Source organism: Peromyscus californicus, unplaced genomic scaffold (genome assembly GCF_007827085.1).
Source record: "Peromyscus californicus insignis strain IS unplaced genomic scaffold, ASM782708v3 Scaffold_18__1_contigs__length_77618521, whole genome shotgun sequence".
NCBI lineage: Eukaryota > Metazoa > Chordata > Mammalia > Rodentia > Cricetidae > Peromyscus > Peromyscus californicus.
In genome coordinates, this window is record NW_026294480.1 from 77,434,368 (window position 1) to 77,458,592 (window position 24,225).

Below are 24,225 nucleotides of genomic sequence, written 5' to 3' on the forward strand. Positions count from 1 at the left end.
AAACTACCATCATTCATGCAAACTTTCTTTGCTCTGTCTAACAGCCGGTCAGAAAAATTGTACATGTGCGGAGTACCCTGAGAAATATTTTCAAAAAGCTATATGATTAAATTATCCTTGCAGGAAAGCCTTTTTTGAGAAGGATCTAGAAAAAACATAAATATCACTGAGAATAGCAGGGAAAGGTTCACCATGCTTTTTTTTTTAATTAAAATTTTTCATTTATTTTACATACCAACCACAATTTCACCTCCCTCCTCTCTTCCCTGTTCCCCGCCTCCACCTCCTGTCTTATGCTCCCCCCTGCCCATCCACTCCTCCTCAGTTCAGAAAGGGGCAGGCCTCCATGGCATGGCATATCCAGTTGAGGCAAGACCAAGCTCTTCTCCCTGCCTCAAGGATGGACAAGGCATCCCAGCATGGGGAATAAGTTCCAAAAAGCCAGCTCACACACCAGGGACAAGTCCTGATCCCAGTGCTAGGGGCCCCACAAACAGACCAAGCTACACAACTGTCAGCCAAATGCAGCCCTAGGTCAGTTCCATGCAGGCTCCCTAGCTGTCAGTCCAGAGTCTGTGAGCTCCCAGGAGCTCACGTCAGGTGTCTCTGTGAGTTCCCCGTCATGCTCTTCACCCCCCTTGCTCATACAATCTCTCCTTCCTCTCTTCAGCTGGCTTCCAGTCCAGAACCTGGCTTCCATTCATTCTTTAGCAATGTATTTTAAGCAGTTAGTTTAGCTTCCCTGTACTTGTTTCTTCTGGAATATACTGTTGTGTTACCTAGAGGATTCCCATGGACAGCAAATAAGACTGAATATGATAGCACATTTTCAGAGTAATTAGAGAACAGTGCAGGACACAGCCCAGCAGAGTGTCTTGTACAATATAGACGTCAGACATATTTTAAATTGAATCTGTATGGATATAAACTAAACCCACATAGATATAGACAGTCAACATTTTGAACCTATTATGTTAAGATAGTTTGGAATAGCTTTGTAGAACTTCACTACAATAACAAGATCAATAACGATGCATTATTTACTTACTGTTACTGAGTGTCAGTGCATAGTCCTCTCAACAGTATGACTTGTAGGTATCACTCAGTTTTTCTAGCTGAGAAAACTCAGGCATGGGAGGTGAATTGCCTGACCTGAATTGTACAGTAAACAAATGTAAAATGAAATATTGTTCTGGTTAGCCTGAACTACAGTGATCTGGTGGGTTTTTTCCCCTAGAATACCTTCCACCACTTTCTTCAGTTTAGCTTTCATGGCCTTCCTGGAGGTTAAAGAAAAGAGATTCTCCACTAGTTCCAAAGTTCTCTGAAGTTTTTTAGGAACCCACATAATGTGTCAGAGACACTCTCTTCACTCATTGACACCAACTGTACTTCTGTGGAGTTTTGTGCTTCAAGAAATGGGGGGATAACGGCACTGAGTTTTATGGCTATACTTTGTCATGTCCACCCCTCCCCCAATCTGATCTTAGAGTAGCCAAAGACGTATTTCATGCTCTACTGAAAATTCTGCTCGCTAGCCATCTGACTCTATCAGTGGATTAAAAAGGAAAGCGATTTTTTTTTTTTTTTTGGTGGAGCCTCTAGTAAGATTTAGGTCACTTATTTGTGTGCAGACCCTGATGTTTCCACTAAAAGACTTCCTTAACCTGGTGTTTTTTCATGAGGCAGCTGGTTAGGGGAGGAAACGTTTTCACTGCTTTTTGTCTCTTCCACCATCAGCGTATCTGTTCTCTGACAGTCTATCCCTGTGACTTACTCCTAGATGTCCATTCTAAAATGATGGGGTTGCTGGGTGATTTCCATGAACAGTTTGGCTAACTTGTAACTAATTCAGAATTATTTATCTTTTAGCACAGAGACAAAGAACTCAGTGATGCCTTGGACGAACTCTCTGACCGTCTTGGGGAAAGACAGCCTGACCCAGATGAGAACAAACCAGTAGATGATAAAGTGAAGGTAAACGATAGTCCCTTACCTCCACACAGAAGAAAGACACTCTGGCATTGTCTGGAGGTGGTGAACAGCTCGACCGTTCCATCTAATTTTCCTGTTTTATGGTGTAGTTTGCTTTTCTTTTTTCTCACTAAAGATTATGTTTGTGGTGCAGATTGCATTACAGGAACATTCCTGTTTCCAGACTGAATTATAAAGCTATGTTTTAAGTTTTTTCTCTTCTAATATTTTTTTCCTGGTCTTACTTGGGACCATTACCCAAAGGAATATACTTGTTGAGTGGCTACACTTTGTATTCATAGTGGCAGAGATCACATGCCTAGCACTGATTTCCCCTGCATCTCTTTTGGAAGCATAACTGAATCTGAATTCAAATTGTGTGTAAGAAGCTTTATTCTGCAGAGGTATGTCTAGAAAGACACAATGAACTTACTGCACTATATTCAATGTGTATAAACATTTATATTTAAGGCACATTTAACAAGCCATTTCAACTGACTTGGTCATATTTTAGAATCAAGAAATAACTGGAGTTGGGGAGAAGGCTCAGTGGCTAAAGTGCTTGCCACACAAGCCTTACAACATGAGTTCAAATCCTTGGTCATGTAGTGTGAGTGTCCATAGTTCCAGCCCACACAGAGATCAGCAGCACAGACAGGAGAGCTGTTGGAAGGTTGTGGACCAGCTAGTCTGGCATGTGCATTGGAAAAGCAACAGACCTTGTATCAAACAAAGTGGAAGTGGAGGAATGACATTCAAGGTTGTTCTCCAACCTCTACATTCATGCTGTGGCATGCACATGCCTGTGTACACACACACATGCACATGCACACACACACAAATCATACATACAAAAAATAAAATAATAAAAGGGAAGTAACTTTCTGAGCATCTGAAACAATGTTCCAAAGACAAGACATTGTCATTGTCATTCTCTCACCATTGTATGAATATTGAGATTAACATAACTGATATTTTAAAAACTAAATTGTAATGCTGCACAGAGATTAATCTGTCCTCCATAGAATCTATGATAGAGACCAGGGAACCTCACAGGGCACGGTACCAGCATGGGCATGGTCAGTCTCTCCTGGCTTGCTCCTTTACAGTGCTTTAAAATAGAGCTGGAAATATTATCTCTCTGCCTGCCATGGCATGGGGACCTTACTTTTAATATGAAAAGCAAAATTCAATCAGGAAAATAAATTTTATTCCTGTGGGCTTTTAGCTACCAGTAAGGTTTCTGAAGATAACTATTTAACCCTTTCATTTGAAAATTCACAGATATGGGCTGACATAGAGAAGAATTTGTATTCACATTTTTCAGCAACTCTCTGCTTACCATCCATTTTGTTGCTCTGTTTCTTATGTTTTGCTTCAGGAGAATACAATAACTGTAGCGTCTGCACCTTGAATTGTATTTTGTAAGTGAGAAAGGAAATGAACATCCTTTTATCTCTTCAATGTTTTTAGGAAAAAATTAAAGCAGAACATCGTGAGAAACTTGGAGAAAGAGATGACACTATCCCACCTGAGTATAGGCATCTCCTGGACAATGATGGGCAGGTAAACTAAGGCACACAGTCTAGATTAGGCCACTGCTCTAAAACTTCACTGGAAGTGAATGGAACCTGCATTCTTACAGTGCATAAAAGTACATCATGACAGTACTTTTCATGGCCCTCCAGAGGTGACAAGCAGGCTGTCTACCCCTCTGCTGTATCTTCTTGAGATGGTCTTATTAGATACTCATGTTCTGAGCCCTGCTGTGAAAACACTGTTGAGTAATGCTTACTGGTTCTTAATAATGATTCCAAAAAATATATAGTTAAGAATTAATTTTTCAAGGAAAGTCTCTAAAAAGGACTGAAGGAATGAGATGTCAAAGGAAGCAGTCTGTGTATAAAGAGACCAGAGGAGCAGTGGTGGGAAAACTTAGAGGACAAATAAACAAGACTGCCCTCCCACCCTCGCCTCCCTTCTCCTGCAGTACTGCAGAGCCTGAGGGAAGACAAAACCTCTCTGTAGTCACCAGTCTATTTCTTCATCACAGAGTCCCTAGATTTTCGTTTTTTTAAACCTATCTGACTGCCTTCCCTTTCTGTTTGGGGATGGATAAATCATCCTTTCCAGTCCTGCTCATCAAATGGAGCAAGGGAGTCCAAGTTCCATCCGTATGCTCTGAAGCCTTTGGTGGGGCCTCAGTGCATGCTGAAATAGGAGTCCTTTGTTTTGCTTACACTAAGTGTTCCTGGCAATTCTGTACCCTGCTATCATTCACCGTGCCCCATGTTGATATTGCCGTATCATCTTGTTTGCCATCATTGGAGGAGTTTCATTTCGTGTTCTCACCTTAAGAAGAATAAAATCCTTTAAGTTAGTGGTACTTGTAATTCCTGTCTCAAAAGAATCTTCAGATCTTTTGAAATACAATGAGCATCAGCCTTGGTGCAGGATGAGCAAGAAGCATTGGAAGTTCAAGGCAATCCTGGGTAACTTAGAAAACAAAACAACAACAAACTATAACAAAAAAAAAAAGAAAAAGAAAAAGAAAAAAAGATGGCTAGGCATGTAGCTCACTGAGCTCTTGCCTGGAATGTACCAGGCTTTAGGCTCATTTCCAGTATGACCCAAACCAATGAAAGAAAGAAAAAAACTCGAAGTATCATTGGTAATATTTTAAGTGGATATAAATTTTAATAACTAGTGGCAGAAAATTTCTACATAGTCTCTGTGTCACTTCCAGAATCAAATCCTTGTATCCCTGTTGCTATTGAAATGGCTGTGAAGATGAAGATCTGGTAGAGATCTGGGTTAGGTGCCAAGTTTATCAATTCTGTATAGTCCTTGAATAATAGATTCTAAAAATACTGTCTTTGACTGAGTGAGCCTATACAGAGATAGTGTGGTTAAACAAAAGTCTAACTTATTTTTAAGGGCAAACCAGAGAAGCCACCTACAAAGAAATCAAAGGTAAATACTATGATATATACTTTCATTCTTTTTAGTATAGATGTAGCCTTCTTTTAAATTTTAAAGAAACTAAAATTTGTTAAGTATTTTTGTCCTGTGTCAATGTGTGCAGATAAGCCTATATATTACTAACTCTAATTTATTTATTGCAAGAGCCTTTTAAAAATAGCACCAGATTTCTGAGTAAGAAAACTTATAGTAAAGAGTATAAAATGAACCAAGCATGGTGGTACATGCCTATAACCCCAACACTTGGTAAGGGAAACAGAAAAATACCAAGTTCATGGTTACATAGTGAATTTGAGGTTGGTTCAGGATACATGAGACTGAATGCTCAGGTTTTCATGCTTTGTGTCTCTTTTACATAGTGTAGTATTTTTAGGAAAATAAATGCCAGTGAGCTTTTCTTCTTAAACATATTTTACTGTTAAGGATGTGAGATGTTGCTCTATGGCAATCCCCTTGTGTTTCTACTAACATCTTAGAAGCCTGATCATGACCAGGACCCCATTGATGCCCTCTCAGAAGATTTGGATAGCTGCCCCTCAACTACAGAGACCTCACAGAATACAGCAAAGGTACTCTGCTTTTTCATACTTATTTCTTTGAAATACACATGAGCATGTGTGTATACATCTATACGATTTTTACAGTGTAGAATGAATAGAATAATGTTATAGAGAACTTTAAAGGAAAGTTATAATTCCACTGCCCACAGCATTATTATTTGTTGTATTTCCTTGTCTTTGTCAGTAAATATTTTTACAAAATTGTTCTCAAGGTTTGTTTATTACACATAATTTAACAGAATTCCATCAAGGTTCTGCATGTGGCCTATAGCTTCCAAAGCCATCATTTTTGTTTGCCACATGGTTTTGTGAGTGACAGTAAGTCTATCTGTGCTCATTTTTCATGATTCATTTTTTTGACCCCCTAGACTCTCTTCCACTCATTTGTTCTTTGGAGTTTCCTCCTGTCCCTCTTGATGCAGCTGGATGACTCAGGCTCTGCAGGGCCATTTCTGGTTTTTGTCCCCTCTTAGGCCATCCTGGCAGCCTTTGCCCAGTCTCCCTTCATGTGGTCTCCTGTCACCAGCTACCTATTTTCCATTGAGCTGGGTACTGCATCTATAGTTGGATCTTTGATTTCTGTGCTCAGATTAGCAGAGTGCTAATATTTAATAAGTGCTCAAAACATGTAATTTGAATTGAATAAAAAACTAAACCCATTGTTTTGTTCCATTAATATGTTAGTAAAATGAATGAAAACAAATGTGTAATTCAACAACAGTTGTGGTGCACTTAACCTATAAAGCACATGTCTGAAATCACACAAAAGGGTGGATGTTGCAGTCTGTTTGCTGTTGTTTTAACTGCTTTTAAACACAACACTTGATCATGCCCTCCACACCAAGTGATTTAATTGACAAACTCCTTCAGCCTCCTGCTTCTTTCTTCTAGAAATGCCTACTTGATGTTTCTGTCTCCTTTCCTCTTTATTCTCTTGTCTCACTTTATTTTCCCATTACTTTTCCCTCCTCCCCTGTATTCTCTCCACTTGGTTCCAATCCATTCTTTCCTTTTGTTTCTTCTTTTTTGGTAAATGTACTGTGCTTTTACATGCAGCCTATACAGCTTTCTGTAACAGTTTCTATTGTTAGATTCATTTCTCTGCTAACGCTGAAAACAGGAGTTTGGGTTTTTGTTTTTGTTTTCCTCCATGGCACATAAAAGTCAGTCCAAGAAAAGAAAAGCTCTGAATTTTTTTTAAACCTCTGGTTTTCTAAAATAAAATTGTAGGTATATATTTGGGGTTCACATGACATGATGGGATGTATTAAACACCAGTGTGAACACAGTTTTCTTATTTGTAGTCTTTTGTAGGTGGAAGTTTCTCTCCTGCCTGCCTGTTCCTAAATACCCAGCAGCCACTTCTTAAATAATTGAGTTGGAGGCTAATAATATTTATAAATACTCGGTCAGTAGCTAAGGCTTATTACTAACTAACTCTTATATCTTAAATTAACCCATTTCTATTATTCTATGTATCACCATGTGGCCAGTGGCTTATCAATACTTTCACATCTTGTATATTGGGTGACTTGCTGGCATCTCCCCAACTCTTCCCTTCTTCTGTATTTCTGCTTCTATTTCCTACCTTCCTCTATCCTGCCTTGCCATAGGCCAAACCAGCTTTATTAACTAATGGGAGCAACACATACTCACAGTGTACAGAAAGACATCCCACACCAGCTTTTTTTTTAATGTACAGACTAAAATGTGAGTATATTCACTATTGTTTTAAAAATCAGTACCAAGCTACCCATTTTTATTCAGTTAAATTGGGAATGTGCAGGCTGTTTAATAAGAGTAGTCTGGATTCATCTGATGACCAGTGTCTCCATGGATTGATGATGATACTAGCCTCATTATATTTCCATTGCTATAGGAGAAGAGCAAGAAGATGGGTTCAAGTTCCAAAGCACCCAAGAATGGAGTGAAAACAAAGGATTCCTCCAAGGTAAACATGGCCATAAACATATCAGTATTAGTTTAACAATTGCAAGGAAGTAAGATTTACTTGTTAGTGATTTAGCTTGTTATTGTAAGCTATTTAGAGCAAAAATCTTTTAAGCAATAGCTACCTCCTTGCATGCTTTACTAAGATAAATAAATAGATAGGTATATAAATAAATAAATAAATAAAATGCATCTCTTGGGGGCTGGAGCAATGGCTGAGCTGTTAAAAGTACTGACTGCTCTTTCGGGAATCTGGATTTGGTTTCTGACACCCACATGCGGCTCACAACCATCTGGAACTCCTGATCCAGGTGATAGGATGCCCTCTTCCAGCCTTTGGGGCACAAAGCATACATGTGGTACACAGATATACATGCAGGCAAAATACCAGTACACATAAAATTTAGAAAAAAGATTTTAAAAGCTATTTAAGTTGAAGCTTTAAAGATAGGAGCACATATGCATATATAATGTTTTTAAGTAACCGGTGCTTTGAAAATATAAATGAAATGTGTCATTCACACAATTCAAGTGGCACGTGGTTCTTGCTTTTATTACAGTACCACCAGAGCATGTGGCTTACATAGATTTTAGAACAGGGAATTTATTCTAGTTTGACTTCTGATGCAATAATAAAACACCCTGACTAAAAGTACCTTACTGGAGGAAAGGGTTTATTTGGCTCACACTTCAGCTCACAGTCAGTCATTGAGAAACCATGGGAATAATGCTGCTTGCTAGCTCTCTCACAGACCCATGCTGAGCCAGTTTTCTTATACAAGCCGGGTCCACTTGCCCAGGGACTAATGTCGCTCACAGTGGGCTCAGCCCTCTTACATCAATTACCAGTCAAGACAGTCTTACACAGACATGCCCACAGACCAGGCTGAACTGAACAATCTCTCAACTGAGAATCCCTTCTCAGGTGCCTCTAGGCAATGTTAAGTTGACAAAGTTCTAACTAGGACAGAAGGTAATTTGTAAAGTTAGGAAAGATATTAGAGTTTTCACAGTCCAATGTATTAGTTGCACAGTATTTGTGAGGGAGATAGTAAATAATGAGACAACTCATATAATGACCAGCATTATGTCACTTATACCTGAGATATTTAAGTTACAAAGAGAAAAGACTGATTCTGATCAATTTAGGGGTTCCATCTATTTCCTATTACTTGGTTCCTATTGCTTGGTTCCCCCGGTTGAGTCTGTTGGGGGGCAAACTGCTCACCTCTAAGTCAGGAAACACAGAAGAGAATGGGGCACCACAACTCTGAGAGAGATAAGGACACACCACCAATGGCCTAAGGACATCAGATAAGGCCTTGCCTTGTAAAAGTCTGTAACACCCCTGGTAGTTCCTGCCTGCGGCCAAGAATTTTATTCATAGCTCTTTGAGGGGCATTCAATATCCAATTCATGTAGCAGTACATAATTTTCCATGTTGTGAAAAGTAGAATGAAAACCAATGGAAGTTACAGGTTCAAACTAAGTGTTGAGAACTGGGCATATGTAGCACAATAGTTGGACACTTCGTATCACTAAAATCCCTCAAGCTGGAGTCAGGAATGGATATTGACTCAGACAATTTTTAAGTTCCTTTCAATTTCATGTATAACTTTAACTACAATCTTCTGACCAGGAGAAATTAAACTAGACCTTCATGGTCTAGTTGCATCAACACTTCGGTTTTTTTTTTTTCTTTTCTCTTTGAGATTATAATACAATTAAATTATTTCCCCCTTCCCTTTCCTTACTCCAAACTCTGATATATTATCCCTCCTTGCTCTCTTTCAAATTCATGGCCTCTTTTTTTCATTGATTGAATCAGTACTTCTTAAGAACAAGCTAATGAAATCTTTATGTAATTGATTTTATCACAGGATGCAAGAACATTATGTCTCAAATAGGTTAAATTATTAATCCCTTATCATTTAATTATAATTATAAAGGGGCCTGATCAACCCATTTACAGAAAATAGAAAATGTAATGGCTCTACACAGTGGAAATGAGTCAGTCGGCCCCTTCCCAGTGCAGAAGAGGGTGGGGTCATTGTGGGATGGTGAGATGCTGTCCTTTTAATTCCAGAAACACTTCTGCATTTTAAAGTTTTCTTATAGTGGCCAATAAAAAAAATAAGTTTAAAGTGGAAAATTTAGGATTAATTAAGACTACTTATAGCTTATAACTTAAAAATAGAGTGAAAGGACAGACTATGTTTGTGTCAAATGAAGAAAAACATAGACTAGACTCTTTAATTCCCCCACCCCTCACCCCACCCCCTTTATCTTCTGTTTGTTTAGTCCCTAGGAGCCCATTTTCTCATTAAACTTTCCTGGTGAAACAGGGTTGAGCACTGATTTAGAGATGAAAGCACTGACTCTAGCTTTGCTTCCCCCTTAGAAGACAGAAGTGTCCAATCCAAAGGCTGACGAAAAGGAAAGCTAAAGTTACACATTTGGTAAGTTGAGTTTTCATGGTACATAGCAATAACTGTCCCTTCTGGCAACCTGCATTATGGGGAGAGACATGAGGTTTATCTCTTGAGTACTTCATACTTGTGGACTACTTTCAGGAAACATAAGTTTCAAAGTTCAAAGCATTCCATTCTCCAAAAAGGACTAAAGGGATTATTGTGCTACTAGAATTTAAAAAAGAATTATATGATGAAGAACTCTTTAAGGAGCTGAGTGGTGATGGTGTTATGCCCAGATTGGGACCCCAAAGACAAACCACCACAGACCTTAGGTTCAGAATGCAATTAGCATGGTTTATTTCTGTTTACAAGCCGCGGACAGGGAAGCTCGATCCAAAGCACTCACTCGTAGTCGTGAGGCCAGGAGGAACTTGCTTTTTCTTTGTGTGGCTAGCTTTTTAAAGGCAAAATCCACAAGCCCTTCAGGGGGGTTAGGGGAGTTTTGCACGGGTGCAACTCGGATTGGTTTATCTTTATCTCTGTTCTCTTTTAATTGGGTGAGGGTATGTAACCTTTGAATTTACTGGTTGGTGGTTACAATTTATTACTTTGGGGGCAGTCCAGCACAAGTCCCAGGCTTTGTCCTTGAGCCACCATGGGGGCTGGCTGGTCAAGCACATACTGCACATAACTCTAAGTTGGTGAGGGGCCCCAGAAAGTAAACATCTGGCTAAACTTTAAGCAGTCTTTTGTTCATGGCCCTCCCAGAAACTGCTTGCTCAAGTCTCAGGAAACTGAAATTGAGGCCTGATCTCTGAGAGAAGACTGAGCAGCCTGTTATGGCATCTGCTTGGTCCTTTCAATGGCACACACCTTTAATCCCAGCACTCAGGAGGTAGAGGCAGGTGGATCTCTGTAAATTCAAGGCCAGCCTGGTCTACAGAGTGAGTTCCAGGACAGCCACGGCTACACAGAGAAACCCTGTCTTGGAAAACAAAAAATAAAACAAACAAACAAACAAACAAAAAAACCTTTTAAGGTACTCAGACTTTTAAGATTTTTAAAGAAAATCATACACCAGAAGCTAGTGGAATCTTTGAAATCCAGATGATTCTGTACAGGTTTTTCTTGCAAAGCAAATTAACATATTACAATTTGTAGCAAAATGGCATTAATTGATATCTGAAATACCAATCATGCTGAGTGGTGGAAATGATAGAGTTTGGAAATAGAGACAGTTTAAACTTTTTAACCTTGTTTATTTGTCTCAATTTTGGAAAGAACAATGATTGATTCTGACCTATCCTTCAATAGATGGGCTCTGGCTTTCCTACAAGTCATAAAATGAAACTGCTTGCTCAACAAATCCTAAAAAAAATTGAAATGGGGCTGGCATGGTGACTCAGCAGATAAAGATGCTTGGCACCAAGCCTGACCACCCAAGTTCCCTTGTTGACGCACCTGGTAGATCCACAAAAGTTACCCCCTGACTCCAATACGCACAGTGTGGCATACACACCTAAATGAAATTTTAAAGTGGGAATTTTTCAAAAGAAAAATATGGATAAAATCAGGCCCAGCTCTTTTACCATGATCCATTTCATTTCCTATAGAGAAATCAGTACACCAACTACTCCATATTTTCTCAGTTAAGTGATGATTTTATATTCATAACCCATTCATATATACTTGTATTTTCAGGGTATCTGAATAGAAGTTCTTCAGCTGGTGGATGGTGACTTTTGAAGAACAACGGCTTTGGTGACAACTTTTCTGGGTGGCTTCTAGACAGTGGTATTTGTTACGTCTTTTGACATCTTAAACATTGGTTTGTTATTCTTTTCCAAAAAGAAAATGAATTTGTCTGGTTTACCTGTGTTACTGTATTGAGTATGGATAAACTTCAAAGATTTTAAATTGCCTTTAGGTGGGAGAAGGAAACTTTATATTTGTAAGAAATATATTTCATAGTTTCTTAAAACACCAAAAAAAAAAAACCAGAAAACCTTTGCAAACTTTTGCACATTATACATACAGTGCCTATAAATCTCATTAGTAGTTTTGGTTTGCACTTAATGTTTTTAGCATTTGAAAAATAATGCTCTCATCTTTTGTCAGTATTCTGATTTCTTATTACCTCTTTTCCTCTTCGGCTTTTGAACTGTATTTGATGTATCTTTGGGTTAATGTTGATAAGTCAAGTATAAAATATTGTATGTTGGGCACATAACTCCTTTGGGGCTGCTAGTAATAAATTGATAGATAACCTGGGCAAACCAGGAAGCACTAGTCTCCTTTTGTACCTGATCTCTCCTTTACTAGGAATGAGGACTTCTACTCATGGTCAGAGAGGTCACACTGAGACTTGAACTAAGTCAGCAGCAGAGCAAAGCACAGGCTAATGATGTCACTGCACAGCAAGTTTCAACACTAAAGTTGGAATTCTTAGAATATTCATGTGGCTTAAACTATACTGGTTTACCATAACATTAAACTATGGTTTCCACTCTCTGCATGAGCCCCAGATTGCAATCATTTGCTTAGAGTCATTTGCCACACTGTCTATATGTGGTTTTATGCAAGTCAAATTTACCAAACACAAAAATGAATTTCTTTAAAATAACATACATACACCCATACATACAGTATATATATATATATATATATATATATATATATATATATATATATATATATATACTGAAATTTAAAATCTGCTTCTATACCATAGCAGGTTAAGGTATCCTAACATCTTTGAATGGTATCTCAGATTTTTCTGAGCACTGAACTGATATTATTGATGGAATTTTGATAAACAATTCCATCTATACTTCCTGACATTGAATGCTGGAAAAAAAAATGTCAATATATATAAACCAGACTTTAATTTTCTCATTTCCAGAGACCACAGCCTTCTTTTCCATCAATGCAAAGATTTTATTAGGATTTTATTTAACTTTACTAAACATAACTAACATCACCAGTGATTCCTGGTGGCAGGTAAGACTAAGCAAAAGTAATAACACTCATAATGAACATGATACTTGTTAACTGCATCGAAAAGGACTTTCATCCATGCACCTTTTAGATGTCAAATTCTACCTACGAAAGTGTTGAATTCCCAGTCTCATAAAAAGGGTGGTACTGTTCTGTTTTCAAGGAACTGACAAGAAAAGAATACACTCCCTGAGAGATTTGAACCCATTGGTGTCTGATACTTGGATCTGGGCAATATAGGTGTTTGCTCTTTTTGTTTCTAAAAACATGTTGAAACCTTTGACATTGACAAATATACCTCCAAGGCTATGGCTGTAGTATACAATCGTCCATACACATATAGGAATATTTTTAAATGATGTAACAAAATACATAAATTTAAGAGTGCCTATAAAATCATACATACACTTAAGGTACCTATAATACTTTTCTTAATTGGGAATATCCTCAACTAGTAACTCACAGTGACTTGCATAAGCCATGGAACTAAAGAAGTCCTTTTCATTCTTTTTTGCCTTTTACTTTTTAAATCCATCTAGTCAAGAGAAAACAATTGCAGCTATCTCCTTAGAAGTAAAGAACAGATGGATTTTATTACCAAAATGTTGCTGCACATGTAATATTTTATCTGTTTAGAAAATAGGATTTTCCAAAAGTGTAAGTGACCAAAGCAAAAATCAGTATTTGTGTTTCATTAATCAAGATATAAAATGCAATTAAAGGAAAATATTTTACATGAAAATCTTGGCTATGTGTTCTTTTTTAGATGTAGTCTGTGGAAAAAATTACAAATGATTTATTTTTATTTTATTCTCAAGCCATCACATGGAGTCACTATAAAAATATAGAATTGTAAACACATTCGTTGTAGTTTTGATATGAAGTATCCCTCCAGCAGACTCCCATGTTGAAGTTTTGGCTCCCAGTTGGTGGCAATAGTAAGAGAGAGGACTGGATCATGAGGGCTCAGCTCTTTAGTGGGTTAATCTATTTGCAGTCTATTTGCATTTATGACTTCATATTTGAATGGGCTATTAGGAGGTAGATGGAAGTAGGTCCAGTCTGTGGGAGTATGCTGTGACACAGTACACTGTGTACCCAGACACAGTGGCTCTTCTTCTTATTTTCTGGCCACTATTAGGTAAGCACTCTTCCCTGGTAACTGTTATGGTTGCAATAATGTCTCACCATAGACCAGTTAACAAGAGATCCAGCAAACCACAGATTAAAAGCACTGAGCCAAAATCTTTCGTTTGAGCTGATTTAAGGTATTTTTTTAGAGCAATGAAAATATGATAATTGAGTCCCCAGCCCCACAGTATCTCTATTCCATAGTATATTACAGCACTCTATTTTGACATTGTTCTTATCAGTCATACTCATTTATCCTGAAATACATGCCATTCATCTAAAAATTCTTATGTAAGACTTAAAGAATTCTTTCCTTGTACTAATATAAGTACATTATTCATATTATCCTTTATTAGTCTTCAATAATATATTTTCAATAAGTGCCATATGAGTCATTCAGGAATTTAAAACACAACTCCCTACTTTAGGATCAGTGACTCTCCAGTGTATCTTAAAATGAAGGGTATTTCTGATACAGAATTGAATGCACTCTATTTTTTTAGGAGTGAGGTTCCAAAGGAAGTAGGTGGCTATCATATTTAGACTTATCTGAGGAGGGTTCTAGATGCACATTTTTTTTTTACAAAGGTTTAAGTAGAGTATGTAAAAATGACCAGTATTGCCACGACTGGTATCACCAGGTTCCCACGATTGTCCCTTGCCCTGAATGGATGAGGAGCAGTTACTAGAGACAAGAAATAGAAAAGGACTGTGTGGAAAAGAAGACTATCTCTCAGGAGGAAGACTTGTGAAAACCTGCCAGACATAAACACAGGGAAATAAATGCCTCCACCCATTCCCTCCAGAGTCTTAGAATCGTCTATCAGTAAAAACCCAGAGGGCAAAGATGCCTGGTTAACTGGACCCTGCAAGGCAGCACCCAGACATGAAGCCAGCAAGACAGGATGGACAGGAGACTTAGAGCGAGCAACAGGAGGGCTGCGGCACAGCTGTTTTCCAGTGTGGCTAACGATCCAAGCATTTGCTACACATGTGCCTCACTAGCCACAGTCTTGAAGAGACATTGATGAGTGACCGACACAGGAGGCACAGGGTTTGCGAGCTGCAGGGCTGAAGTATGAAATGAGAAGAAGCCCCTTGGCTTTTCTGTGGCAAGGAACTGGGCACTTGGGTTTACACTGCAGGGCCATAACTGTCGGCCAGACCCATGGCAGCAACAGACACTGAAGACAAACTTTTCTCAGACATGGTCAAGTGAAATGAAATAAGAAAATATCTTCAGTGGGAGCCAAAACAACTATCTTTAGTTTGAAAATACTCAAATTGAACAAAATTTTGTTGATTACAAATCACAGGAACTTGGTAAGAAACAAACTGTTATATTTCCAGCTTTTGTTTTTGCAGCCATAGTCTGATTTTTTCAAAATTCTTATCCATCCATCGTATGTTTTCCTCAATGGTCTCAACAGTTTGTTGAACACAACGGAGCTGAGAACCATTTTCTTTCAAGGACATGAAGAATTCTTTTACCTTGGGAGGAAAAGGTGAATTTTAAACATTAGTTTTGTTACATTAAGCAAATGGTTATTTAAAGCCAGTTAAAAGAAAAGTAGAGCCAGAACTCCATGTAGAAGGAAGTCCAAGGGGTCTGGATATGATTATGTATAACTTAAGTTTGGGCTACACAAAATGAACTCATGCCACATGATGTCAGGTTCTTTTTTATTCTGTAGCTCTTTTATTTATTCACAGTTGCCAGACTTTAAAAGTCTTTACTGTTTACCATTTCATAATTAAGGTTCAAAAGTGTGACTATTAACATGGATTCTGTTACATATACACAGATAAAGACTTAAGTTTTTCAATATATTTGAAAAGCACAATGTACAGAGTATCTTCTTTGCCAAGAAAAACATTATCAATGACATAAGTGCAGTCATTTTCTGGAGCCTGTCCTTTATTACTGCCAACACTATAAAGAAATGGGACTCTTAGTAAGTTATGGTGGTAAGATCCCAAACCTTGCCAATATTTTTACTCCAATCCACAATTCCTGCTTTATTCCCTCCAGATTAAATCTACATGGAGGGATAAGAAAGATAAGAGACTGCAGCACTCTCTCCTCAAAATGTATCTTTGTTCTTGTTGCATCCCTGGGTATCTGAATCCTTAAGCTCAAATGATGGACAGGCTGCCTTTGTCAAAGCACTGAAAATAGTACTATTTCCTGTCACCTTCAAGAGTTTGTAACAACAACCCATAAATTTTCACAGCACTTATCCATTTTTTTGGAGTCAAGAAGGAAGTATAGTACAAGATGTTTTATTAGTTATGAATTCCAGACAGCTAAGTCCTCAAAAACCCATATCATAACACCATGTTATGAGTTTACCAATAGCAGGTGGAGAAAGAGTGACTTTTAGAAAGATCAAGTTCCAGTGAGTAATGATGCAGAGTTGTTCTAAAATTACTTGAAAGTCCAGTGGCTGGGGGAGAGAGGAGACATTCCCTTCTCTCTGCCCCACCCTATGCTTCAGCTCAGTCTACTGCTGCAGGACACAAGATTGAATCCTCATTACAGTGGGCACTCAACAACTTAATAAGACATCAATAATTTCACTTCACTTATTATCTAAAATAGTTCGTTTATCCTTGAGCCCATTATGGTGTCATGGCTGAAATGTGGACTTCTACACAAGCTCTAGCAAAGTCAGTTTTTAACACTTCTCCTTGACCCCAGATTGTGTCTTCTGTCACACAGATTCAGCTGAATACCCAATTCAGATGTGCCTCGCTGCTTAGAAGGGTGGAAGAAAGTCCCCTTTTGTAGAATTTATATGTCTGTTAGTCCCTCTGACTAGTTTCATACCAATTTGTTATTTTTGCCTGACCACTAGGAAGCTCTGTGATAATTGTCAAATGTCATTGCAATAAGTAGTAGGTCCCTCATATAGTTATCTCCTATCTTCTATGTAGTTTTTCATTCTTTAACATTTATTTTACAGATGAACCTTGTAGATGCCTAAAATTCTTTTGAGAAGTATATGATACTATAAGTGAAAAGAGAAACATGACTTTAGATCCGGAAACACCTGGACCCTCCCTGCCTCTTCCACAATAGGTGGTCAGCATATTGTCCATCTGCACCTCTAGGATTCACTTTTAACTTCTTTAAGTGAGGGCCAATTGTGTTGAGTCATTTTCTTTTTAAGCTGAAGGTTTTTGTTGTTTTTTTATTTTGTTTTGAGACAAGGTGTCACTATATACTCCTGACTAAACTGGAATTTGCTTTGTAGACCAGGCTGGCTTTTAACTCACAGCCTGCTGCTGCCTCTAGAGTGCTTAGATTAAAAGCATATGCCGTAACACCTGGCAAAGTCCAAGTTTTTAATTGCAGAGCAAAGCTTGTCTCATGAGATGCATGCACACTGGAACTCAAAAATTGCATCAAATGACCAGATTCATTCTCAGAATACCACACCTCTTGTTCCTGCTTTTTTCTAATAGCTAACTGACACTTAAGTTCAAAAGAAAGAATTTCTCACACACATGCCCCTTTACCTCTTCAAGGCGAGCTCTGGTAGAAAACTGGTCTGTTGTTCCCGTTACCATGTGAGCTATGGTCGGTGAGCCAAGTTCAAACCTAGAAAATGACAAAAGGTGTCCATTCAATTTACACTTTAAGTGTCTTGTATATAGCATTTAAACAATCTATTTGTAAAATGTAATCTATACCAAGAGTAATTAAAAGATCAAGAACATAAAGGAAATGACAGCTCTAGGCAGTGCTGTAAGAGTTAGGGGAAAGCTACACTGACTTTGGAGGAGGGAGGCTTCAGGCAAGCCCAAGAGTACTGGAAGAAGCAGCTGGGGTGGGAAGCATTACTATCCAGATGCATGGGTTAGCAATGGACTCATGCTGTAAATCACATAGGGATATTTTAATTTGAAAAGTTATCTTCAACCTAAGATACTCCTTCATATAAATAGCAAAGGGTAAGCACACGTGGAAGGAAGGAGATGGAAGAGTGCATGCAGTCCTACCACAATTTTTGACACTACTTACTTTTGTACAAGTTTATTCCAATTTTCCCTCAGAAACCTCCAGGCCAATGGATAACCCACTGGGTTTCTGCCAATGAGTATGAGAATATGTGGAAATTCCTGAGTTTTTATTATCTCTCCCTTAAAACTTTGGTCTAGAAGCCTATAATGATTAAAAGAAATGTTAGTAATTAATTAAGTGATTGAAGAGTAACAAAAATGTTCAATAAAATAACTTTTATAAAAGAAAAAAATCTGTTTGCCAATAATAAAGTCCTAAAAGGTAAACTGGTAGAGTCTTGATAAATCCACTATAGCAACATGATTAAGAGCTAACATTTATATAGTGTTTAATAACATTTATATAGTGTTAAAAGACCTATACTATATATAGGTCTCATTTCCTCAAAACAGTTTCTACAAGTATCCCTAAATATTTCAAATACGTTATTGCTGTAAAGACACACAATACTTGGTTCTGATTACTTGGCATCCTTAGTAGATGTGTGCCCACTTACACAGTGTTTCCAGCAAAATAAATAATTCATGGGTAATAGAGCAAGAACAAGAGCCAGAATGATCTCTTTTATTCAGTTTCCCTTGGCTACATGGACATCAATCACACCATGACTCACCACTGAAGCTTTTCTGGGTCTTGGCTTGTGCAGAGGGCAAATTCAATTTGGCTTTTCTCCGTACTAGACAAAGACGACTGATATTTACTATAAAGAAAATCCCAGCCTTCTGTGTTCTGGGCCCCCACAGCAAACACTGCCATGGTCACATCAATAGGGAGGCTGTGGGAAAGAACAGACACATAAGGTCCTGAGACAGAGCAAGTGCTCTAGGATACATAATAGGGAGCAGTTATGAACTAGTTTCATATTCACAGGTTCATTCCTGAAAGCATGAATACTGTTTCCTTCTGTTACACTTTATGAAAAGAGGCAAGAAAAAATGTCTAAAATTAGATTTAAGCAGCCTCAGAAATACAGTAATAAATGTCACTCATAAATGCCTACGCATCTATCTTTTAAATGATAAGAAAGAAATTCAACTGAGACTCAAAATTTATTCCATGAAGAAAAGGAATCTCAATAGCATTTTGGTTAGTAAACATGTCCTTTAAAGGCAAATATCCAAATGGTTACCAAAAATGATTCCTGGATGCCATTAAATTCTAAATACAAACAGATTAGCAGGAGTGGGGGTTGCAGACACTGCAAAGCCTATCTTTCCAGTATGAACAATTACTAGATTCTCTGGGTAGAGTTTTTGAAGATATCAACTTGTGGGAGCCCACAGAGATATCCTAGTGAGATCTGAGCTTGCTTTACTCAGCAGGGCTGCATAAGAGGATGACTGTGCCATGGGCCTGGGTACCAGGTGTTTGGAAGAGTCTACACTTGGCTGTATCTAGCAGGGGGAGGTCCTTTGCCTCACCCCTTGGCATTGTTATAAAAAGCCCTTTTGAATAAAGTTCTGGGCCATTGGGTATTAACCCAGGTCTTCCCAAAGCTACCCTGTGTTTCTGTCTTTCCTCTCGTTTGCTAGGCCTATCATTTCCATCTACAAGTTTCTTATCCTCTCTCCTCAAGAGTACCCTGGGAAAAGTGGGGGAAAGTCCCCCCACATAAATTCCTGTAAAAATAATTGCCTCTGTTTCAGCCTGCCATGGTCATGTCAGTTCAATCATTTTATACACACTACACAAAGTAGGAGTAACTGAAATTGTGTTTTAACTCCAACCCTAGACATTGATCTTTAGGCACAGAAGTTCTTTGTTGCATTTCTTAAAATAGAAAGTTGAGAAATGTATAAATTTTAGAAGGCAATTTATTTTCCAAAAGCATGAAATAGGGAAGACTTATCTATCCAGCCTCTCCCTGTGGTTAGTGCCAATATGGGGAACAGGAAGGATACTCTTTACATCAATAGACTGCATGTTCAGTGTGAACTGACCTCATGTTTCCATTGGATGCCTTCCACTCTCTGAAATAGCCCTCTGCTCTCTGCACACAGGGCTGATACTTGCGCACACAAGCAAGGAGGAGGAGCTGACTCCTGAGCATCCTCTCTGAGACAGAGCCCTTGTCTGTCCATGTCTGCTTATCAATAAGGTCCTTCAGCAGCCTGAGGAGGAAGGCCTGAGGAACACAACAGGAACAGTGACAAATATGAGTACTGTCACAGCATTTCATATTCACACAGCCTAGTTCTCCTGGTGATGAGAAAATCACATAAACACATATTGAATGTATTTTAATAATGTTGAGTGAGTGGTCCCCTTACAAGAAAAAAAAAAATCAAATGGAACTACTCCACTTCTTTAAAAGTTTGCAACTCTATTTAATTCAGTTATAAAAGGAACAAAAAATAAAAAAAACATATTTTAACATTATCACAGTAATCTTTTCTAAAGGAATCCCATCTACTTTTTCCCATTTATATAAATTAGGATGAACAGACTAAATTTTATGAGCAAAGTGTACAAATTGTCACATTTGCTCAAAAACAGCAACTTTGGGTTTCTTCTTCAAGTGCCACTTAGAATCCTGGAAAATATCATGATTAGAAATTATAGCAGATAAGTCAAGTGAAATAAAATATTTGTGGGGGAAAAAATTAAGTACAGAATCTAACACCACTATTCCTATTTAGTATCAAAAGATTAACATTTGCTTCAGTCAATCCAAACTGAATTTTTGCTTTTCCTTAATGTATAAGAGAACATATACGTGTATTTGTAGGTGTATATACATAAGAAAAAATGCAATTATACTATAGCTATTTGATTTATCTTAGGTTTTACCTTGAATTGAGTTTCTACCTCACTCATATCTCTCTTCTCCATTAACTTATACATGGGTATCAGTTCATTCAGACCTTGGAATACAGGCATAATTTCTGTTTCATTTTTCAAGTACAGAGTTAAATCCAGGGCTTTTTCAATCGATAACTTTCCAATGCTGAGCAAGAGACAACATGGTTACAGGTTTATAGATAATCTTTTTGCTTCAACATATATTGCAATAATCTTCTAGAAAGCAGCAATAAATAATGAATTTTTGGAACAGAATCATTTCTGATGCACACAAGATGACATTGGGGAAGAAGATTCATAATTATAAAGTCCAGCTTGTGGTTAAGATGAAATGATGCATGTTAGTGTCTGTCACATAGAATACACCAAACTGTGTGTTGAACTTTCAGACTAAGCTAAGAACTTCGATCCAAGATCCTCAGGGATCCAGGAGATTGCTGCTTAGAAAAAATAAGAATCCCTGTCATAAATGCATTTTCTCTGTTCGCAAAATATACTGGATATCAGACCCCTCTAGAATTCCAGTTACAGTAGGCCATGCAGAAAAACTTGGGTGCAGGAAAAAGCAACTGGTTAATCAACCTTTAACTTCTTTCTGCTTTTTTCACCTTGGGAGGCTCAATGTAGTAATAAGAGAACCAGAAGGAAAGATTCTACATTCAGGGTAGAGAGATAGCAAATCTGAGAATTACAGAGCTGTCTCATCCCACCCAGCTGGCTCCCTTAGAACTTCATCACTGCCTAAATAATGAAGGTATTTGTGTTTTCAGCTCAGAAAATACTTCCTTTCCCCTTCATAAAACAAGGAAGAATAAGTAATGTTCACTCTAGCCTCGATTAGTCAAAGATCATTTGATAGGGCCAAATTATATAAACTATAGTGCCTAAAGATGCAGTGGAATTCATTATCTTTAAAAGAGAAATCTATATTTTTGACAGTAGATGCAATGTAAACAATTGGACCTGCATTAATTAGTCTCACACAAAGGCTTCAAGAGGCTTAAAGACACACAGTCAGAAAAGCTGCAAGATAAAGCTGTAGAAATAGGCAAGAGGCTCACCAGGATACTGTCTCAAGGTTTCCTGCACATTGCCTTAGCCTGATTTCAATTATTAATGAGAAAGATTAAAATACAGATTCTGTTTTTTACATCAACTAGCAGTTAAAGCAGAAGATTAAGCTTCAGGCTAAAGCTATGTTGCACTGTTAGAAGAACGTGGGGAGGGGATGCCTTTCAAAGTCTCATTATCAATCAATCAACCAACCAATCACTTTTTGATTGAAATCAAGTATTTGAACAGAAACAGCTGCTTTCAGTAATAAACTACAACTTGATGCAGCTTGCATTACCTGACAAGCTGAAATGCGTTGTTGATGAGACTTGCCCGGTCATTACTGCTGATCGTTGTGTGTGCTGCTTTTAAAAGGCCACTCAGAGAATCCCATCCATTATCCTCGTAATGAACAATGTAATAGCCATTCATTCCCACATTAAATTTGATCCACTCCACTGCTTCTGGGAGGATGAGCACATCTAGAGCAAACAGGCTAAGTCTCAGAACTATTTATTCTCTGGATGGAGAGATGCTTTTCTGATCTGAGGTTATACAAGGAGATTGGGGAAAACTCTAATACTAAACAAACGGAGTTCATTTATTTCTTGTAGAAATCAAATAATAGCGACCCAGTAGACAAATGTCAATGGTCACATTAGACACAGGTTCTGTGATATTTATAGAAATGATGCAACCACATTTCTGACCAACAAATATTTCCCAGTATTGTTAACTAAATAATGAGAATTTTCATCGCTAATCTATTCTTTTTAGTGTTATAGCACTCTACTGTTTGAATTTATGTCAGTATATTTCCCTTGTAAAAATCCAATCTCTATTTTTGTATGTGAGGGCATATATATATGTATGTATGTATGTATGTATGTATGTATGTATACATTCATACACACATGTGGAGGCCAGAGGATGACACTGACTGTTCCTCAGATTCTGTATATTTTGTCAGGAAAAGAGATGCAATAGGAACACTCACTGGCCTTGGACTTGACAGCCAGGATCTACTGTCTGCACCTGGGGTTACAAGCATGTACTGCAACACTCACCTTCTCTTAGTGTAAGTGCTGGAGATCAAATTCAAGTCCTCACATTTACAAGATAAGCACTCTACCAATGTCTAGCAAGAATTCTCACCTATTCCCTTTTCTTTTAGCCAAAATCAATACCTAGAGAAGTTCAGTAGCTAATTTCTACCCACTTCTATACTTCTTATTTGAATTAAACTAATTATTTCTGTGACAAATTACCTGTCTTTGTCTTCAGCAAAAACCTCTGGACTGAGTCTGATCTGCTGGTAATGAATGTCAGGGGAACATGCCACAGATACCTAAAAGAAATCAAGTATGCATTGCTCAATGTTTGTATTCACTCAACAAGCAGCTTTTAAGACATCTACCCATCAGGTGCCAGTTTAAAATGGTGGTATTGAGAAGGTTTTGCCAAGACCTGATACCATGCTGAGGCTGCCTTCCAGCTCAGCTACTATTCCTCCTTCTCGGACTCTAATGTGAAGAGAAAAGCAGACTCAAGTGATGAATGACTAGCAGCCCAAAGCCTAACCTCAAATAATGATCACTAGTAATGGCACAAATTGTCATCATGTCCCTCCTTAATCATGTACCCAAAAGATACATGTCACTTCTCTTCTGTGGAGTTTCTCCAAACAACCTGAATCTGACCAAGAAGAAATAGTAGAAGAAAATATAATTGAAGAAAATTCTAGTAAAGTAACTCCCCTGAACTAGAAAACTCAAAAATGTCAAGGGGCACAAGGACTGGAAAATTGCTACAAAAAAGTGAAACCAAAATTATGTGGCAACAAAACATGAAATATACTAAATTTGGGAGTAAAATTTTTCTATTTTGATATGAAGACATTTTGAGACAACTTGAAAAACTGAATAGGCATTATAGATTAAATGTTGTATTAAGTTTATTTCCTAATTGTGCTATGATTACATAAGTGAATGTTTTTATTTTCTTAAAAATATAATTTCTCTGTATATCTTGGTGTATATATAATATATGTAATATGTTACATATGCTATTGCATTCATATTGCCTACACACATGTAAGTTATATATTATGTAATGCTTTCTTTTTTAATATGTATAGAGAATCATAAATCAAGTGTGATAGAATTAACACATATCTGTGTAAAGTATATGTAGAAATTCTTTTCACCACTTTTGTAATGTTCCAATTGAAATTATTTCAAGATATAGCAAATATCTTACAAGTAGCAACATGTCATTTCTAATAATACTCCAGAATGTAACTCAGAATTCTAAAGAAAAGAATTGAGTGTTTTGT

At 37.7% G+C, this 24,225-nt stretch overlaps 2 protein-coding genes across 13 annotated transcripts in view; one reads left to right on the plus strand and one right to left on the minus strand.

Moving 5' to 3' along the window:
* Cast (calpastatin) overlaps positions 1 to 12,171 on the plus strand; it is a 97,861-nt gene extending 85,690 nt beyond the window's left edge. For 10 of the 11 annotated variants that reach the window (XM_052743748.1, XM_052743746.1, XM_052743741.1 and 7 more), the window contains 7 exons: positions 1,873 to 1,977; positions 3,448 to 3,540; positions 4,912 to 4,947; positions 5,433 to 5,525; positions 7,396 to 7,467; positions 9,868 to 9,925; positions 11,582 to 12,171. In XM_052743748.1, coding sequence (XP_052599708.1) covers positions 1,873 to 1,977; positions 3,448 to 3,540; positions 4,912 to 4,947; positions 5,433 to 5,525; positions 7,396 to 7,467; positions 9,868 to 9,912 — 444 coding nt within the window. In that variant the 3' untranslated portion in view covers positions 9,913 to 9,925; positions 11,582 to 12,171. The remainder of the gene's footprint in view (positions 1 to 1,872; positions 1,978 to 3,447; positions 3,541 to 4,911; positions 4,948 to 5,432; positions 5,526 to 7,395; positions 7,468 to 9,867; positions 9,926 to 11,581) is intronic. The other variant, XM_052743742.1, reaches the window with a different exon arrangement.
* A 3,075-nt stretch (positions 12,172 to 15,246) lies between these two features.
* The window catches only part of Erap1 (endoplasmic reticulum aminopeptidase 1), a 47,508-nt gene continuing 38,529 nt past the window's right edge, over positions 15,247 to 24,225 (minus strand). For both annotated transcript variants that reach the window (XM_052743739.1, XM_052743738.1), the window contains 8 exons: positions 23,159 to 23,238; positions 22,189 to 22,372; positions 20,826 to 20,982; positions 19,976 to 20,160; positions 18,649 to 18,810; positions 18,036 to 18,176; positions 17,531 to 17,612; positions 15,247 to 15,499 (listed from right to left, as the gene is read on the minus strand). In XM_052743739.1, the coding sequence (XP_052599699.1) occupies positions 15,347 to 15,499; positions 17,531 to 17,612; positions 18,036 to 18,176; positions 18,649 to 18,810; positions 19,976 to 20,160; positions 20,826 to 20,982; positions 22,189 to 22,372; positions 23,159 to 23,238 (1,144 nt within the window). In that variant the 3' untranslated portion in view covers positions 15,247 to 15,346. The remainder of the gene's footprint in view (positions 15,500 to 17,530; positions 17,613 to 18,035; positions 18,177 to 18,648; positions 18,811 to 19,975; positions 20,161 to 20,825; positions 20,983 to 22,188; positions 22,373 to 23,158; positions 23,239 to 24,225) is intronic.